The sequence below is a fragment of the Camelus dromedarius genome, chromosome 16 (assembly GCF_036321535.1).
Source record: "Camelus dromedarius isolate mCamDro1 chromosome 16, mCamDro1.pat, whole genome shotgun sequence".
In the NCBI taxonomy this organism is placed as follows: domain Eukaryota; kingdom Metazoa; phylum Chordata; class Mammalia; order Artiodactyla; family Camelidae; genus Camelus; species Camelus dromedarius.
Genome location: NC_087451.1, coordinates 23,627,577 through 23,640,892, shown reverse-complemented (window position 1 = coordinate 23,640,892; position 13,316 = coordinate 23,627,577). Strand labels below are relative to the sequence as shown.

Below are 13,316 nucleotides of genomic sequence, written 5' to 3'. Positions count from 1 at the left end.
AATAACACAGCTGCGAAACTCAGAACTTACAGGGCCTTCCAGTTTTCCTCCTTTTTGTCATACTCAGCGACCAAAGCTGGTTGGAAAAATACTAGGACCAAATGACCAAACCCGTAACTTCAAACTTACTGACCAAAACTGTTACCAAAATGAAACACTAAAGTACATACGGTCCCCAGGCTAGTCCCAGGGAAGCACTGGGTCTGCCTTTCCAGCCAGCATTCAGGGCAAAAATGAAGTCGCTATCAGGTCTGTGTAAACGAACACACGAATAAAAGCTGCTCGTGTCCAAGCCGATTATGAAACACTGAGTGAGACCCTAAGGCTGTTCTTTCAATGAACCATCTAAGCTTTTCTACTTTGCCATCCTACTTTTAGTTTTTTTCAATAGAGAAACACTTCTTCTCAATATACTTAATAACCAACACCTTGTAACCTTTGTTTAAGTAACTAAAAAAAAAAAACTTTTCCATAAAACTGATGCTTACCAAACTTTTAAGTGGAAACATGTCTCTTGAAAAATGAGTTTGGCAAGAAGAAACTGTTAATCGAGCAGTTTTTGCTGAAATAGTGAAGATTTTGCTCCGCTCCATGTCTGTGCTGACAGGGGAAAGTGCCACCGTAAGCAGCAGACGGAGAAAACACAAAGGACAGCCGTCCACGCCCACCTGGGTCAGGTCCAGTGCTCTTCAGTCAACCCTAAACATTTGACCATCACATTACAGTAAAATAACTGATTATTCGAAATTAAAAGGCTAAGCTGTTCAAAATTCTACAGTGGTGGCAACAGAGTTCATAATAGTTCTTTCTTCCCACCCAGCTTCTATTTCTTGGGCACCTATTATGTGCGAGGCTGGAGCGAGGCCCTGGGAGGACCACAGCTAACAGGATGGATGTGGGCCCAGCCCTCTTGGCCCCCACAGGCTGGTGAAGGTTCAGACAAGCCAACAGGCACCCACATGACCCACTCCCACCAGGAACCAACTGAAATGATGGAATAAAGATGAAAATTGGAGAAAAACCTACATCAGCAATAAATTAGGTAAAGAGAGGATACTAAAACCCTCAAGATCTGTGTGTTAAACATAGTACAGATGAGATGGAATGGAAGACAGCTGCCGAGAGCTGAAATTACGTAAAATTCGACGACCTAAACACCAACCGGTAAGAGGATGGATAAACACGGGAGACAAAGGCTCTCTGACAGGCCCCTCCTTCCTGGCTGGCGCGAGGAGAGAGGAGCGAGGCAATGCGGCCGGGATGGATCCTGGCGATGTGGACCCCTTTCAACAGCCGCCTGCATCACAACTGGAGGGAGAGAAAGGCAGTCACACCAGAGAGGCAGCGGGACCTGGTCTGGACATCATTCTCACTGAGATCGGGCAGAAATGCCCCTGAGGGCCCGAACCCATGGAGCAAGGCACCCACCACCAACACCACCGGTGCTGCGGGTCTGCCCCAGCGCAGTAGGCAGTGACGCCGGAGAAACAGCTGGGCCCAGACACACAACCCGCCGGGAGTGGAGGCAGCCGCCACTAACCACCAGCCTTGGGGAGCATAACGCTGGCACTGTGGCTTCAAGCACACACTGAAAAAAAGTTTTTAGAGAAAAAGTTCCCTGGCTGGTAGCTCCCTCTGCATCTCCTTCAGGCCACCGGAATGTTCTACCAGTAACGCAGACTGAGAGACTCCATCCTCTGGCTTAAAATGTAACAGATGTCAGGTGACGGAGAAGACTCCAACCATGCCTGCATTCCGGTGGCATGTTCAGTACCGCTCTGGGAGCTGGGGACACAATGCTGTACTCAGACAAAAAGCCCTGTCTTTCCGGAGCCCACCCTCGTTGGGGTCTGACTCCCGGCTGGAACGGTCAGGAAAGGACAGAGACGAGGAGAGGTAAAGGAGGCCAGTGAAGGACTTATAAAAAAGGGCAGACAACATAAAATAAAAAAAGGGAGCACAGAAGATAAAGAGGCTGAATGTCCTTCTGAGAATGATGGACCAGAGCCTGTGGGCCATAATAAGCCCCCCATCAAGAGTAAAACCCATGAGGCAGGGGCCTGTCAGCCTCAATCACTCCTTCCTACCCATGGCACATGGACGAGGACACCTGGGACATAGTGGGGGCTCAATGAAGAGCAGGTGAATGAGTTAGAAAAAGTAGGAAAACAAACCCCATGAAACAGACAAGTGATTAAGCAAAGTGTACAGAAACCGTCACAGCAGAATGTTAAGAGTCATGAGAAATAATCAAAAGTAGACAGCATAAAATCAAATCAGTGCTGCACGTAACATGTCTCGGGGGATCCTACAGAATGAAGCAGAAAATTACAGTGAGGAAGGCAGGTGGAGAGAGTGTAACACAGGCAATCACACCAGAAAATGAAATAATTGGTGTAAATATGAAAAAAGGAGATGACCTAATCATTTTTGATTGGCTATGAAAAACTCAAGAATCAACTGAAAAAAAAATTTTCAATATCCCCAAGTTGATTTAACAGTAAATGTATATAATCTATCTAAAGGAAACTATAGAATTAGAGAGGCAGAAAACTCGGACAAATGAAGATGATGTAATATGATAAAGATCTCAGTTCATCTCCAAATTAACCTGTGAACATGCTGAAATTTCAATTAAAGTCCTCATGGAATCTGGGGGGTTAGGAGGACTGGGGTGTGTCTAGGAATGGAGCCTTCCAAAGTCTTCTATTTGTTAGTAGGACATTCAACACTGGTTAATGACTTATTAAAAGCTGGGTATATCTCTACCTTATACCACTGACCAAAATACATCTGCCGAAATGAAAAATTTTAATGTAAAATATAAGCTCCTAAGAACATCAGATTAAAAGTACAAATAAATGTGCATAAAACCTTTTGTATGGGAGAGCTCAAGCATGACACAAAAACCAGGGGCCACGAGGAAAAATGCTGACAGATCTGAGTACATAAAGTTAACATTAGCACATCAAAAGAGCAATAAATGAACAGAAGAAGCTGACACCACATAAGGTATAAGACTTACAACAGGCACATGTAATGCGTTCATATCTTACCCTTACAAACAATAAATGAAGGCAAACACTGAAGAAAGAACAGAAAGCACACAGGCCATTCAGAAAAGAAACACAAACCAATCTACATATGGAAAATATAAAACTTCATCAGCAGTTTTAAATACATATTTTAAAACTCAAAAGCTATTTCTCACCCATCAATTGGTAGAGTTATTTAGGAAAAAATATTTCCTCTTCAGGGAAGAAAGCAAACAGAACCTATACAAGCATTAATATAATATAATATAATAACTGACCTTTCTTGAACTGGCACAATATGCTAGGTTTGGTACAAGATTATTTACCTGTGTTATCTCACAGAATCCTCGTAACAGCCGTATGAGGTAGGATTATCCCTATTTTACAGATGAAGAAACTGAGACTTAGAGATTTGAAAAAACTGTGCCCATCATCACAAAGTCAATACATAGCAGACCAGAGATTTCAACCCTTACAGTCTGATTTGGAAATTGTGCTATTAACATTACAAGACAGACTGTGAACAGAAAAAGGCCGAAAACCATGTGCAAAAGATTGGTTACTGCATGGCCTGGAGGGAAGTTTTTGTATATTATTATGTGTTTTTTTAATCTTAAAAAAATACTATTTAGTAAAAAAAAAAGTCACCAAAAACAAGGTAAACATAGTGACACAAGATATGCACAGAATACAAATTTTTAAAAATTACAGACAGCATTTACGTTATCATCTTACTTTTGTTTAAAAGCAAAAATATCTGAATGGGATATAGAGAGCCATTCTAGAATACGCCAAAATCATCAAAACAGTCACTATTTTGAGAAGGTGGAATTATAAGGAGATTCCATTCTTCTCATTTTTGCTCATCTGCATTTTCTGTTTTTTCTAAAAGCAAACACTTAATAATAAAAATACTACTTTAACATTTAATAAGCATATAAGTATTAAACCATTTCAAAATATACATTAAAATTTAAGAAATCATAATTCTACTCAATATTTTTATGAAAATGTGAAAAATCCTTTACATAGTATCTGACAGCAGATGATCACAGTACCTTGTGATCATCTTTTAAACTTTTAAAAACTTCTAAAAACTACAAGCAATCTAAAATAAAATTGTATCCTCTATTCTTGGTTCTGGGTTTTTTTTTTTCCTTTTAATAAAAAGCAGCATTCTAGGCTTTAGGGGAAAAAAAATCTATACATTGATAGAGTGTAGTTTATATCAGTTCCATCAGCAGCATAATCTATTGGTTCCAATAAGCAATCTATTTTTAGCGTTCTGGTCTCAGAAAATGTGTTATAGCTTTTCAGCACAGACATTATTCAGGAAAAAATTTCTGCTTTTTATTGACCTATATTAAGCATACTCAGTTGAGTTATGATCCTAATCATAACTTATGATTAGGATCTTATGATCCTAATCCAAATAAAATTTCTTTACCTCAGTGTGGTCCTTGCAACAAACTCCAAAAACATATTGTAAATAGCTCAGTTGGCAAGAGGAACTCGGGGGAGACATATTACTGCTTCTTTATAAACTCAGTCTTACTTCCTCTCATAGAAGAGAAAAATCTTTAAATGGCATTAGCTCCAGCAAACTTTGGCCCAGACGCTGGTGTAAATGCCAAAGCAGTGTCCCGCACTGCCGCCCTCCCGTCCTACAAGTGGAACTGAGTATGATCTCTGCAGAGCTTCGCTTAGTCTCCAGCCAGTTAGCCCTGCCACGTTACAGCTGTAAACCAAAGGTGGCAAAGAGAGGGAGACTAGTTCTCCAACAGTGGTTGCTAACTCCCAGATACTTCTGCCTTGGCGATCATTAGCTTAAATGAATTGCCCAAGATGTTAAGAGTCCCAAAGAAATCAATTGATAGATACCAGGGATTTTCTTAAAAAAAAAAAAAAAATCCTGCTGACTCCAAGACATGTGTGAATTCAAGTAATAAAATAAATAGGGAGGCAGGAGGTCAAATAAGAGAGCTGGGGTCACCCAAAGGGTGCTGCCTCTTTAAATGGACTAAGCAGAAGGAAATGACTTTAATTCAATTAGCTCATCCAGAAACCTGGGGCATGGAATATATAAAAACAATACGAGGAGAAATTTACTGCTCGGACTTTTCCATCTGTGGCTGCAGGGGAGGCTGTGATTCACTTTCTTCTCTTTGCGTCGTGATTTTGCACACCTCTCCTGTGTGGTCTGGAGCCCTCCCTGCCCCCCCCACCGCTGGCTGTTCCTGTTGCCAGTGGTGGCGGGGGCTGCACTGGCCCTCCCGGGGCGAGAGCTCCCCACATCCACCAGACCACTGGGCCTGGGAGCTGCACTCTGCCCACACAACACCTACTTCACTCTCTCAAAGGTGGTCTGGGACCACCTGCGTCAGGTCATCTGCACATCTGCCAAAATGCAGATCTCTGGGCCCTGTCCCAGGCCTCCGGGATCTGACTGCCTGGGGCCAGCGGCCACACGTGCCCTGTGTGCTCCTTAGCAGACTGACACGTGGGGACCAACGAGTCTTCACGCAATGGACAGCACAACACGTACCAGTAAAGGAGTAATTTAACCACCACTTTAGATTTGTGACACCGTGTTTTAAACGTCAAACCCTGCATCTGGAATGCCTATTCAGATGCACGACACTATAAGGCACGGAAAAGGAAAAGCAATATGACAGCCAGTGGGACGTGAAGGAAGATGTGTGCCTCGCCACCCCAGACTGATCCTAAACCAATGATTGTACTTTACTGTCTGCCCGTAAAGAAATAAGCATTACAAAAATAAACTTTAAGACATTATTTTAGATTAATTATTTAAAGTACCTCCTTTGAGATTCTAAGAGGAAACACTGATTTAGCAGTCTGGCAACACTGGCTTCCTAACTGCCAAATAGAGTAACTTTGTAGCCAGGTATCTCAGGAGACCTCCCAGGTACTGTCACTGATACAGGTTAATACCCAAACAAACACAATAAAATCTGGTGCAGTTTCCTAGACTTAGGCAAAAAAAACCAGGTCCCAAACCTCTTCTCAGAGAAGCACTCTGAATCCCCACACACGTGGGCCAAGCCCAGAGGCGGGATGAGAAGCAGAGCGTGGCAAGCGGGGAGGCCCAGGGGCCGCGACGGGCTCACCGCACATCGGGCTCACCGCACACTGAGCACAGCAGTGCGGTTCCCCTTGTTTTCAGAACTCAACAGAACTCATCACCTCACTGCATCTTTACAGGACAGTAGGAAACACACAGAAGACAAGGAAATAAGCCAGATAAGCATTGTGCTTTAACTGCAAATAAAAGAGAGACTATTTTTAGCATAATACGTTTAGTGCAATACCGTTTACAATTCTGCGTTAACAGAATTCCAAACATGTGACTTCAAATCCCAATTAAAATGAAGGGGGGAAGGGGGAAACTCTGTAGTTTCAAAATATCCTTTTTGGGGCAGTAATAAAATAGCATTTTATACTTGAAAACCAGTTTCAAGTAAGAACCTGACGAGACCGGAAAGACAAAGTACCTGTGAGTTTGATTTTGGACAGCCGAGCCAGGATTCCCGGCAAGTCGTCCACACTCAGCTTCATCTCCTTCCACTGCTTTTCTTCTTTTGTCTCCTTCCCCACAGCCATCGGGTCCTCAGTGACTGCGGCGGATGCCAGCCCCATCAGCTCTTTCTCATCTGGCTTTCTGGGCACAGACAGGCTGGGGGGCGAAAGAGGTCTCATCTCGTATATTTCATCTTTGGCCCCACCCAAAGCTGTCTTTTCAAGGAATGGAGGTGCCACTGGTTCTGGCTTCGGTTTCGCTTGCTGGTTGAGGCTTCTGCTCAGTTGTGTGACATACTAAATAAAAAAGTGCATGTTACCATAAAACCAAGGCCCAAGATGCTCTTAAGCGGTTGTCTAGTTAACACCTCCCATCAGCCCAACGCCTACAGGCTAGAAGACTTCCTCTACCTTTGTAAATACACACTGAAATAACTAGCATTAGTGTCTGTTACCTGGGGATCACTGTACTGAGAGATACGGAGAAGACAATGAATGCTTCAGCACTGGCTTTCAAATTCTATGGTTTAGAAAGTCCTAGAATTTAAGTTCCTTGAAAGAAAGAAATTTATTTCTTATTCATCTCCTCCAGAATTTTCCCCAACATAGTACCAGAAACTGGAGGTGTAACATTCCAGCTACAAGGAAAAAGTTTTCTCCAGTCAAGAGCCCAAGTCAGCCTGCTGAGTTTCCACGTTCTGAGATGAACAGAGCAGAGAGGGGCTCAGTGGGAGGCCCCATCGCAGGGCTGGGGGGTGTCACTGCAGTGTGTACAAGTGTCCGTGTGTCTGTGTGCGTGTGGAAAGACACGGCGTTTAGAGCCAGACAATCTCTACTACTTACCAGCAAAAAGTAATAACTGTGACTCACATTCACGAGGCACTTTACAGGTTTATAATAACATATATCTTTATGGTTCATATAATACACATCTGATTCAATTCTCAAAAGTGACTAAGAAGAGGATCGTTACTAGTGTCTCTCTAACTTTCAGAGGAGGAAACCAAGGCAGAAAGGAACTGGCAGAGCCAAGACCCAACAACCAGTTAGTCACAGACACCCTGGGACAAGGAGCCACCTTTCCTGGTAACTAGTTAAGTGGTTTTTCCATGACATCACAAAGGCCTGAAATCACACACACTAGTCTCAGAAAGGAATTACAAACCCGTGAATGAATTCAGAGTTTGTTTACATAAAAAAAGCATTATACATATTTGAGTTTCTCTTCTAAATCTCTGTTATCCTTGACCCCCAACTTAAAAACGCTGAACATTTCTGGATATTAAAAATCTCTCATCAAAACAACGAGTTTTATTAAGATTTTAAGTTAATTTTAAGTGGGCATTTTAAGTAAAAAAAAAAAAAAGATAAATGTCAACTAAGACTTCCAATTATGAATTTGCTATTCTTTCATGCTTGCATCATAATCATGAGTTTTTAAATATCATTTCTTCATTTTATGATACTTTACAATTGTTGAAAATGGCAAATACAAGTTACCACGTTGCTGACATCCCGGCAACCTAGTTAAAGGCCTGCCTATAAGAGGACTGAGCGATATTAACAATGCTCACTATAAAATGCCCAGCAAATCACAAACGCTCTATTTGTTTGAATCTGCTCAGAAGAATCTGGGTTTAAAAGACTTTAAATATGCTGCTGGTGTAAGGAAACAGTAGGGTCGCACTGTTAGAGCAATTATTTCTGTGTTACTGATGCAGCCACAGAACTCCACAGACTTTAAAAAGATGCATTATAACGGGTCAGCTTTTCTTAATTTTAGCCTAGTCGAAACATGCCAGAAGTTTTCGATCTTTCTCCAAACCTAATCAATAAGTTCAAGATCATACTTTTAAACTCAAACACCAGAACTATTCTGGTTTCAGTTAAGCATAATCAAAACAAGGGATTAATGTTTTGGATAAACTTAAGAGCACATGAAATGAGAGTCCTTTTCAATCAGTACTTCTGACGACCTGTCTCATAGCTGGAATCTCTGAAATTCCCTTGCACGAGGAGAGTAAAGGGCGCGAGCAGCAGAGTGAGGACGGCCCTTGGAACGCACCATGCGCCGGAGGAAGGTACAGTGCTGAAATGAGATCCACTGTTTACTGCGGCTCCTGAGAAGACGCCTGAGCCTGTGAGGTGACTCCCACACGGCGCTTCTTTCTAGATACCAGACGCATCCTCCTCCCCAACCTACAAGAGAGAGAAAAGGGGGAAAACGTTAATTAAAATGGTTAGTGCTTCTCACCAAATGTGACTGTACCTGCCCGGAAGCAGAGCCGGCACCTTGGCAAGCCATGCACGCGTGAGGGGTCAGAACTCTGAAGCGACCTAACCCAGACTTGTGAACGAATGGTACTTATCAGCCCTACTCACTGTTTCCAGTCCACGGAATTCCTCGGCAGGGCTAGGGAACTTTTTCATTTCAACCAACCGGCACTTCCGTGTAAGGCCCCATCATGGGCAGCCTCCCACGTCTCCTCTCCAGGGCTCCCAGGACCCTGAGGACCCTGGTTCTCAGCCACTGGCCACTCATCACCTTGGTTCCCAAGGTGTCTCCTCTTGCTGCGTCTGCCACGTTAAGGCAGTCGTGTCCCCACTGTTCTGAACACTACATGTTGTCCCTGAACAGATGCAATTATAGGGTAATTTTTAATCTTCAACCCATTTCTAGAGTCACTATGCCTATTTCCATCTGTACCTCCACATGGGTGGGTTGGAATACATCTTCAAGAACACTTTTATTGTCACCAGTATCTCTACTCTGTTCCCTGCTGCAGGTGAAACCATTACCTGCTTGAGATTTCAGGACCATCTTGAACTCTTCCTTCATCATCTAATAGTCATCCACTCCAGTCAGCTCTGAAATACCAGTCAAATCTGGTCACTTCTTTGCCTGCCTACTGATACAGTCCCTGATCATCTCACTTTGGACTACGAGACCATTGTAGAGTTCAAGCCACTCGTCCTGACTTCAGTTCACATCCCTTCCTCTCCAACCCAAGTTGCATAAAGCTGATGGTTTTCTTCCTGGAGCCCGGAACACATCTCACTCACCCGCACGTGTGCCTACAACTCATGGCAGTGCAGCAGGCCCATCCCTCCACTGTGCATGCCAGTGTCAGTTTGCCCGTCTGTGTTTATGCCGTTTCCCTGCTTGCAGTGCCTTGCCTCCACTCTCTGTGGGTCAAGTGTCCAAGTCTTTTTCCACTCTATCACTTTACCCTCCTTTTCGTGGCACGCCTAATACAAACAGCTTCTGTTTGTTTCTACATCATCTTTTGTGATTCCTCGAGGGCAGGGCCTCTCCTGCTCTCACCTTTCCTAACCTGGCCACCAGCATGTAAGAATGAGATGATGTCTGATGCCTGGTCTCCCCCTCCGCTTACCTGGGCGGTCAGTTGGAGGGTGGTCACTGCCCCTTGGTAAACATGGCATGTATCTTACACTGGAGGTAAGTCCCTTCTTTACTAAAATCATACCCTCAAACCTCAGTTAAGTATGAAGTGATTATTTTCCATATACATGGATATGTGTTGTCTGTATGTGTGTATAGGAAGAAATAGCAATGTTGAAATCAGTCTGCTGATTGAAATTTCTTTGAACTCAGTCCTCTGAGAGTAAATGTTTGTTGTCTTTTTTTTTTTTTTGATGGTGTGGTATTTTCCTCTTTTGCCTTGACATTGTTCTTTGGGACAATAATTTTAAGATTAAAAGATTATATTTGGAAGACATCAAGTTTTACTGTTCTGGGCCTTAATTTCAAAACCAGTTTTGAGTTCCATTGGTCCAATGAGAAATGCATGTTGCTGGGAGGGAAAGAACCACCTCAGAAAATATCTCTCAAGATTAACAGGGTTAAAATGAGATTTTACCAGGGGGAGGGGGGGAGGGGAATACAGCTAGGAAACTGCCCTTTTAAATGATGAAAACACTTCACTTAGTCAAAACATGTCACATCTCTATAAATCCGTGCCTAGAAATTTGAAGACATTTTGGCCCCATGTAAACAAATACAAGTTTGAAGATACACAGGGCTTATAATAGATGCATTAAAAATCTGGGACCATGGGACCATATCCACTATGCACCATCAACACTGAGTCATGACTGGAGGGCTTTTTAAATGAAGTGCACAGACAAGCAACTGAAAGGACCTGAAAATTTTGTAATGGCTATAAAACACTTTGAAGTTTCAAAGGACAGCCGGGCATGATCACTAGATACCTAATACAGTTCCGGTTTACGTTTCTGCCCCCTTCCCACCATACTGCTTCCACGTCAGGCTCTTACAGTGGCTCTTCCAAGTGGATCGCAGCAGGTGGTACACTTACTAGCAGATACTCTCTCAATTATGCTCATAGCTTCAGGGAGCTAAGCTGTCTATTAATTCCTCCCATAACAGCATCAAAAGGACTGATCCAGTGGCAAACCATGTGAACCACACCCAGCACACTTACAGGAGCTGGGGAATTCTGAGTAGTCAGGTAGAACTGTCCTACAGGAAGCTGAACATACAGAACAGAAAGGCAGAGAAGCACCCAGTCTTGAGGAATGCACACTGGAAAAACCTCTGTACAGAGGCAATCATTCAGGCACTAAGAAAGGATAAGCTCTCTGAGAATGAGAACCTAGGGTCGGGATCAAACACTCACAGGCACAGATGGGAGAAGGTAACAAAGCAGTGACTTTGCAAAAAGAATCACAGACCCTTGAGGAAACTTTTCATTATGGAAAATTCCAGTCATATACAATAGCAGAACAAAACAATGAGACACCATTACTTAACCCCTGGCTTCAACAATTACCAAACCATGGCCAGTCTGGCTCACCCACCCTCCCTCCCACTTCTCACCCTCCTCCCCTCCTTTTGAACCAGAAGAGACCTTTGAGATCATCTAGTTGAACTGCCTCATTTTATAAATGAGCAAACTCAATTTCAGAAAACACACAAATGATATGTGCTGAGATCACATGGCCAAGAGAGACCCATAAAATAACAATATTATGAGACAAGAGGAAGAAAGAAATTTCACAGAATCGCTGTGAACAAAACTGCCAGATACTGTAGAAAGTCTATGTTAGGTGAGGCCTAAAATGTTTCCAGAATTTGACCAAAAGGGAGTCCATGGTTTTTCCTGTCCATCTCCAATGCGGACCACCAGCAACATTCCTGACACATTAGTTATCATCCTCAACTACTGGGGGCAAAGCAATTCCCAACATCCTCTTCTTCCATTCATTCACAAATCATTACCGAGCAGGCACAACACACATAGGTAGTATTTTGGGCACTGTGGACACAGAGACGAATCAGGCAGAAACTGTCTCTGCCTTCACAATTTTTAACATTCTCATTGAGAGAAACACAAAATAAACAGATTATAAATAAACAATTACAGGTTGCGCTAACCTTGATGAAAGAAACAGGGTGATGTAAGAAAAAAAGGGACAGGGTCTGTACTTTAGATATGCTGGTCAGGCTTCTCTAAACAGGTGACATTTGAGCTGAGACCTAGCCAAGGGCTGAGAAAGAGTATTCCATTTTCAACATATAGTTGTGACAGGTCCTTGATGTGATTAGATCAGGGAACACTAACGATAGAAAGACAAATGTGGGGGGAAGAGGCGGGTATGGCCCGCTGTCCATGGTGGTTCTATTTGTCATCATGACACTTCATATTGGAACAAGGCTTGGCGGGGAGAGGAGGGAAAGCACTTCCCCGGTCCTTATAAGTGGAACGTACAAGTAAAACTTACAAATGGCTAGGATCTAAGGCTCTGATAAGCCAAGAGGCTCGTGGAGCCCCAAGCTTCTACTCCTTCCTCTCTCCTGAAGCCTCCACTATCTGAAAACCTAAAGAAGCACCAGACACCCCTTCCATGGGGGGAGCGGGACAGAGGCGGTGCGGACCAGCGCGGCCCCAGTGCAAGACTAGACCCCAGCTCCGTGGCCTCTTCACGTCAGGCTACTCCAAAGGTCAATTCCCCCACTGGTACCCAGCCGACCTCGCCAAGGGCTCCCCAAGGTTGCAGCTAACCGGAACCACGGCATCGCATCGGGCAAAAAGAAGAGAATTCTCCCAAAGTCGAGTCCGGGGGCGGGTGCATTACCTGTCAGGAGGCGAGCGGAGAGAGTGTGAGGAGATGGGGCCATAACGCACGAGTCCGGCCGCTCCCCGGGATCCCCGTGTCCGCTCTCCTCACCGGCTGCTGGGCGCCGCCATCTTCCTCCCCGCCCCTCCGTGAGAGGAGGGGAGCTTCCGGTCCGTCACTTCCGGCGGGCGGGACGCGGAAGGAGGGAGCTGTGGCGCGCAAGCGGGAGCTTGCTGTCCCAGGGGTTCGAGGCCTGAGGTGCTTTCTGGAGACGCGAGGAGCGCCTGCGGCGGGGGCTTCCGAGGGAAGGCCGCGCGCGACGGCATCTGTGGCGGAACCCGCGCGGCCCCGTGCGGCCCAGCGCGGTGGGCGGGGCCTGGCCGCTCGCGGGCAGCTCACGGTTACCTCAGGGATCCTTCTGCGCAGCCGGAGCGCGGGGAGGAACAGGTCCTTGGGACGAGGCCTCCGCCTCCCCGTCCCGCCAGTTACGGCTTCACCAGCTTCACTGTCAAATGCGAGGAGCGGGACTCGACAGGACATCTCGGGAAGAGGAAGGTGCGTGTAGAGTTAAGGTTTCGGGCTGTGCAGCGACTTCTGTATTCCCGGCCCCCCGGCCCGTCGAGCAGGTCCCGCGAGCCC

At 44.7% G+C, this 13,316-nt stretch overlaps 1 protein-coding gene across 1 annotated transcript in view; it reads right to left on the bottom strand.

Annotated features, from left to right (window-relative positions):
* The window catches only part of LOC105085098 (protoheme IX farnesyltransferase, mitochondrial), a 95,372-nt gene extending 82,363 nt beyond the window's left edge, over positions 1-13,009 (bottom strand). The window contains exons 1-3 of the mRNA XM_031467583.2: positions 12,696-13,009; positions 8,641-8,774; positions 6,551-6,872 (exon numbers count right to left, since the gene is read on the bottom strand). Of these exons, the coding sequence (XP_031323443.2) occupies positions 6,551-6,872; positions 8,641-8,774; positions 12,696-12,738 (499 nt within the window). The 5' untranslated portion in view covers positions 12,739-13,009. The remainder of the gene's footprint in view (positions 1-6,550; positions 6,873-8,640; positions 8,775-12,695) is intronic.
* Positions 13,010-13,316: the final 307 nt, after the last annotated feature.